The sequence below is a fragment of the Rana temporaria genome, chromosome 3 (genome assembly GCF_905171775.1).
Source record: "Rana temporaria chromosome 3, aRanTem1.1, whole genome shotgun sequence".
In the NCBI taxonomy this organism is placed as follows: domain Eukaryota; kingdom Metazoa; phylum Chordata; class Amphibia; order Anura; family Ranidae; genus Rana; species Rana temporaria.
The window spans coordinates 147,072,305-147,079,256 of record NC_053491.1 but is presented as its reverse complement, the minus strand read 5'-3'; the positions used below and the strand labels follow the sequence as shown (position 1 = coordinate 147,079,256).

At 49.9% G+C, this 6,952-nt stretch overlaps 1 protein-coding gene across 1 annotated transcript; it reads right to left on the bottom strand.

Annotated features, from left to right (window-relative positions):
- Positions 1-283: 283 nt before the first annotated feature.
- Positions 284-6,721, bottom strand: LOC120930387. Its single transcript, XM_040341578.1, has one exon. It carries the CDS (start codon positions 5,126-5,128, stop codon positions 284-286), a length of 4,845 nt encoding a protein of 1,614 aa, XP_040197512.1. The 5' UTR covers positions 5,129-6,721.
- Between the last annotated feature and the right edge of the window lie 231 nt (positions 6,722-6,952).

Sequence of the window (6,952 nt, the reverse complement as noted above, 5' to 3'; positions counted from 1 at the left end):
ATTTACGACAGGGGTCTGTGGACTCTCTGAGGTGAGAGGACGACAGCTTTACGACAGGCCAGGAACCCTGCCAGGAGATATTAAGAACCCTAGATTGCTCTGTTCCTTGGAGGAGATAACAGATCTTTTGAAGTAGAATGCCTATGAATTCCTGAGAATAAGGGAGGGAGGGAGTGAGTTTCTTTCCACTGCTTATACTGTTTTTAAACAACATGGCTGCTGTATGGTTCTTACACAACAGCTAGTCGCGTGTCCAGCGCGCAATATCGTTACACCTCCCCCCTTAGGTGGTTGCATGGGAGGGAACTACAATTTCCCTCCTGACGCAACCGACTCCGGCGGGCTCGGCTTGTCGTGACAGCCCATCAGCATTTCCATGGGCACTGCCTTTCTTATGCTGGATGGTGAAATCGTATTGCTGCAGAATTAAGCTCCACCGAAGTAGTTTGCCATTCTCCCCAGCAACACGATTTAGCCAGCTCAAGGGATTGTGATCGGTGATCACAGTGAAATGCCGTCCATAAAGATACGTTTGTAACTTCTGGAGAGACCACACGATCGCAAGACACTCCTTTTCGATCGTGGCATAAGCTACTTCCCTGGGAAGCAGCTTCCGGCTCAGGTAGAGGATGGGATGCTCCTCTCCGGCATCATCCACTTGACTCAGGACTGCACCCAATCCATAGGCAGAGGCATCCGTCTGCACTAGAAAACGGCGGGTGAAGTCGGGAGCCTGTAGCACAGGGGCGCTGGCCAGCGCCTCCTTCAAGGCCTGAAATGCCTGCTCACATTCTGGTGTCCAAGACACCACCTTGGGCAGTTTCTTTTTGGTTAGGTCAGTCAGAGGTTTGGCCAGGCTGCTATAGTTACCTACAAACTTCCTATAGTAGCCAGCGGTCCCCAAGAAAGACATAACCTGTTTTTTGGTTTGGGGGATAGGCCAGGCCAGGATGGCCTCAACCTTTCCTGTCTCGGGTTTCAGGGTGCCTCCTCCTACCTGGTGTCCCAGGTAATGCACATCATTCATGCCGATCTGACACTTACTGGGTTTGACAGTCAGGTTGGCATCGGTCAATCGGTCCAGGACCTGTGACAGGTGCATCAGGTGTTCTTCCCAGGTAGGGCTGAACACAGCGATGTCATCCAGGTAGGCTACGGCAAAGGGTTCCAGCCCCTCCAGTAAATCATTCATGACTCTCTGGAAGGTAGCTGGGGCATTCTTCATCCCAAACGGCATGACGGTAAATTCGAACAAGCCGAATGGGGTGATGAAAGCCGACTTTTCCCGAGCCTCAGGGGCCAGAGGAATTTGCCAGTACCCCCTGCTCAGATCCATGATTGTTATATAGTGGGCGGCCGCCAGCCTATCTAACAACTCATCAATCCGGGGCATGGGGTAGGCATCTGCAGTGGTGATGGCATTCAGCTTCCGGTAGTCCACACAGAACCTGGTCGTCCGATCCTTTTTGGGGACCAGGACTACTGGGGATGCCCAGGCACTGTGGGACTTCTGAATCACCCCCAGCTGCAGCATTTCCTCCACCTCCCTTTTCATGTCAGCCAGCACCTCCAAGGAGACACGATAGGCCGACTGTTTAATGGGCGGATGTGTCCCGGTGTCCACCTGGTGGATAGCGAGGTGCGTCCTCCCAGGTTTCCCTGTAAACCTGCTACCATGTACTGCCAGCACTCTCTTTAGCCCAGGTACCTGGGTGGGGGTTAGTTTGGAGTTAATCAGGAGTTCTGAGTCTACCTCCCTGCTGTCAGCTAGCAGGTCTAAAAGTGGATCAGCCTCCTCAGGCTCCGGCCTGCTGCAGACTGGCATGACATAGGCCGTGCGCTCATGATGGGCTTTGAGCATGTTCACATGGATGGCCCTCTGCCGTCTACTCCCTTCCCCCAACCTTACCAAGTAGGTGACATCATTCAGGCGCTGGGTGATGGTGTACGGGCCTTCCCATGCAGCTTGGAGTTTGTTCTTCCGCAGGGGAAGCAGAGCATACACCTGCTGACCAACATTGAAGGTCCGCTCTCTAGCATTACGGTCATACCACTGTTTCTGGTTGGTCTGGGCCTTGGTCATGTTTTCCCGTACAATTCCCACCAGCGTCTCCATTTTATCTCTGAATTTTAGAACGTAATCCACAACTGAGACCTCTGGGTCGGCAATCTTGCCCTCCCAGGTCTCACGGATTAGGTCCAGGGGCCCTCTTACCCTCCGTCCATACAGAAGTTCAAACGGCGAAAAGCCTGTGGACTCCTGAGGCACCTCTCTGTAAGCAAACAGCAGATGAGGCAGATATCGTTCCCAGTCCTTGCCCTGGGAGTGCACAAAGGTGCACAACATTTGTTTCAGGGTGCCATTGAAACGCTCACACAAACCGTTGGTTTGTGGATGATAAGCACTGGCCACGATATGCGTCATCTGTATTTTCAGACAGAGAGCTTGCATCAAGTCAGACATAAACTGAGGTCCTTGATCGCTAATGAGTTCGGCTGGGAACCCCACTCTTGTGAAGATTCCCAGCAGAGCATCAGCAACCTTGTCTGTCCGGAGGCAGGAGAGAGCCACTGCCTCTGGATACCGTGTGGCATAGTCGACAACTGTCAGGATAAAACGTTTGCCTGAACTGCTAGGGATGGCCAAAGGCCCAATGATATCCACCGCCACCCTCTTAAAAGGTTCGTCAATCACAGGCAAAGGTTTTAGCGGAGCCCGCTGTACATCCCCTACCTTGCCAACTCGCTGGCAGGTAACACAGGACCGACAGTAGTCAGCTATGTCAGTGCGCATCGTAGGCCAATAAAAGTTATGCATCAACCGCCCTCGGGTCTTAGTAATTCCCAAGTGCCCTGCTAGGGGAATCTCATGAGCCACTTTTAGCAGCTGTCCCCTAAATTGACTGGGTACAACTAGCTGCCTGCTTCTTGTGTCAGATTCATTCCCCTCTGCAGGCAAACCTTCTCTGTACAGTTTCCCTTTCTCCCAGTAGAGCTTTTGTTTGCAATTCTCTGCAGGGGGGCGATCAGCTGAACTCCTGAGCTGTGCTAGTGTTTGGTCTGTCTGCAGTGCTGTTTCAAAGGCGGTACCACAAGTCCCAGCCAGCAGTCCTGTGGCAAACAAGGACGGCTGCTGAGGCTCAACAGAGGTGGAGTCCGCTGGGTCAGAACAGGGAGAGGGCCCAGAGACCTCCTCCTGCTGTTCTGCGATCAGGGCCTGCACCTCGGCCGCCTTGGCAGCACTGCGAGTGACCACTAAAACTGGCAATGCATTATCATCAACATCAACATCAGCATCATCACATTTAACATTTATCATTGCAGCATCATTGGAACCTGTATCAGTTACCTTCCCAAGCAAGGGGGTCTCCTCTCCTGTTTCTGAATAAGGAGGACCTTGCACTTCAACTTCACCCTCCCCCTCCCTCTGTCCATCCACAGGTTGCCCAGATATTACCCCAACATCTGTACACAGTACCTTGGTAGGTCCAGAGAGTTCCGTGGGAGCATCCTGGGTGCTCTTAGCAGGGACGTAGTAAGAAACAAGGGTACCTAAATCAGCACCCAACAACACAGCAGTAGGGATCTCCTCTGAGACGCCCACCTCTCTCATCCCACTCCCAGCACCCCAATCGATGAAAACATAGGCACGGGGCACACAGGAAAGGGTTCCCCCCACTCCAGTGAGGGTAAGAAACTTCTCTGGGATGATGTCTGTTTCTTCTATCACCTCTGGTCTGACCAACGTAACTTCTGCTCCAGTGTCACGCAACCCTATTACAGTCCGGTGGCCTACGGTGACAGGCTGCAAGTTGGCATTGGTTCCTGGAGGTTTCCCACTGACGCACAGTACAGCAGAAGGGTTGCTGGCCGGATGGCCAGGTGATGTCAGCTTCTTCTGCTCAGGGCACTGTGCCTTGAGATGTCCGGCTTTCCCGCAGGTGTAGCATGTGCGATTATTAGTCAGGAATGCCTTGGCACCAGGAACTGCAGGTTCCATCTGCTGAGGGACTTGGTTGGCAGGTGGAGGAGGGGTTGCCATGTGAGATTTCCCTCCTTTCCAGCCGTTCGGAGGAGCCTTGCGATGGTCAGATACCCGAGAGTGGATATAGGTATCTGCCAGTTCTGCTGCTACTTTAGCCGAGTTTGGCTTTCGCTCCAGCACAAACTGTCTGACGTCTGTAGGACAGATGTGCAAAAGTTGATCTTCAATCATAAGATCTTCCAGGGACTCAAAAGAATCAGCTTTCAAGCCTTTAGTCCACTGCCGGAATGTGGTGCGTAAGCGACTTTCCACATCCAGGTATGAGTCCCCAGGCCCTTTTTGCAAGGACCTAAAACGCTTCCGGTAAACTTCCGGGGTTAGCTGAAACTTTTGGATGATCGCAGCCTTTAGGGCCTCATAATCATTGCTCTGCTCTTCAGACAGTTCAACATAAGCATCCAGGGCCTTGCCTCGTAGCCCTGGCGTCAGGTACCGGGCCCATTGTGCTGGGGGCAGATGGTACTGACGGCAAGTTTTTTCAAACGACAGTAGATACACGTCAATGTCACTGTCCTTTTCCATAACAGGAAATTTGGCTGCCGGAGCTACTGGCAGAGCGGCATCCCTGTGCTCTAGGGATCCGGGGTTCTGAACCTGTCGCTGCTGCTGGAGCCTAGTCATCTCCAGTTCGTGTCGACGATCAGCTTCCCTCTGCGCAGCCTCCCTCTCAGCCCTGCGCTCCTCTCTCTCAGCCTGACGCTCGAGAAACTGCAGGTACACCACAGGATCCGTTTCCCTGAGGCGTTGTAGCGTTTCCTGCATTTGAGGAGAGTCCATGCTGGTTGCAAGCAATGGGGTGTTGGCCTGCTCATGCGGTGGCTTGGGGATAACAATCCGTGGTATTCCAGTGTCAGTCTCTGCTGGCCTATCCGGTGAGGCCGCCTCTGAACCACTGGGCTCTGGAGTAGCGGAACCCCTTTCTGGTCCGGTTCCCTCCAGGTTCTGGTTTGCCTGGATATCAAACTCCTGTAGGGCATGTATCAGGCCTTCACGATTTTTGCCATTAATGTCAATTCCTCTTCCTGCGCACTCAGCAGTTAGGTCATTTTTGTTCATCTTTTTATATGCTGATAACCCAGACATGTTGCAAGCAGAAAAGATAGAACAGAAAGCAGAGGTAGGAAAAAGGGATAGGAAGGAGCTGTTGCTGTATGTCTCTCTTTAACACAAAAAAAAAAATATATGCACCAGCTTGTCTCTAAGGACTGTTTCCAAAAAGGTTACAATCCTTCAGTGCAGAGCTAATTCCTAACAATGCACTGAATGCTCTTAATGCAAAGCTATCCCGCTACGCTGCCAGCCAATATGTGACGAACGCGAGTGTCAGATCTCCGCCCTCCGCGCCAACTTACGACGAAGGACAGGCCGACCTCACACCACGCTGTCACTTACGTAACAATGCCACTCTCAGCTGCGCCCAGCACAAAGATTTCCCTGCTTGCGGGACCACAATCTAAGTGCTAGTAGCCTGAGAGCGATTGTCACTGGGCTAATGACACAATTAACCCTTTTACTGCCACCACCAACATTGATAAGGAAGCGTTGGTACTCCCGTCAATTAACAATACCAATTAGGATTTTAGAATAAGCGTCTGCAACACACACTGTCACCACAGGCAGGTCTGCACAGAGGCCTTACTCTACACCAGTAGCGCTCTTCAAAAGGCAGAGGTTCGTTCATAGCTTGCATTAAGAGTTTTAGAGACAAGGTTAACACTTTTCAACATAAAAGGTTTATTACGAAAAGGGCAAACTTGGTGCAATAAAGTGTTACAGAAAAATATGTTTTAAAGAGATAACGACAATATACAGCGACAAAGTAATAGGGTAGAACTGAAGAAGAAGAATACTTGCAATTAATGTCCAAGGTTGATCAGAGTTCGATCGATGAACTGGGTAATCGGTTCTCAAACTTGGCAGATGCTCTTGCTTGGATGGTAAAAGGAGAACTCCCTTGACTTGGCATCTCCTCTTTTCTGTGCGATCAAAAAGGGGTGTTGACACGACCAGTAACCAATTGTCTGGTCATCTGATTTAGGGGCTGGTTACTGGGAGGGTCCACATTCACGCCCATAACCCAGGTACACTTTGTGATACATATTCATATCTCTGCCGTTCTAATAGTTACAGACTACCAACATCCGTGTTATTGTAGAGCATGATATTTGCTTTAAGAAAAGTCCAAACGTGACAAGTCTACCATGGTTATTCTACCTATGACGAATAAATGGGGTCAGGGGCCTTCCGTATGATTGATCATATTCATGTCTGGGCTCGAAACGTTACAAATTATCTGAGGAAACTAAATATGTCTGTTGTTTGGCTGTGCTATGAGTTAGCTGGAAGTTATGAAACATGTGTAACGTTCATACTTATTCCTTAGTCTTCAGCGTTTATGAGTCTAAGGCATTTACGACAGGGGTCTGTGGACTCTCTGAGGTGAGAGGACGACAGCTTTACGACAGGCCAGGAACCCTGCCAGGAGATATTAAGAACCCTAGATTGCTCTGTTCCTTGGAGGAGATAACAGATCTTTTGAAGTAGAATGCCTATGAATTCCTGAGAATAAGGGAGGGAGGGAGTGAGTTTCTTTCCACTGCTTATACTGTTTTTAAACAACATGGCTGCTGTATGGTTCTTACACAACAGCTAGTCGCGTGTCCAGCGCGCAATATCGTTACAGTCCTCCATAATTTAGAGTATTCATTTTTGTAAAGGAATGTGCATTTTTTTTATTTCTTTTTTTGTTTCTAGTTATGTCACCATTTAAACTATTTTTTTTTTACATGTATTTTTAAATTTTTTTTTTTTTTTTTGGTGTTTCATTAGAGAATATTAAACCATGTTGGCACACCAAATGTCCCCCCCCCCCCAAGGAGTGTGTCCTTTGTAAATTACCCATTGTAT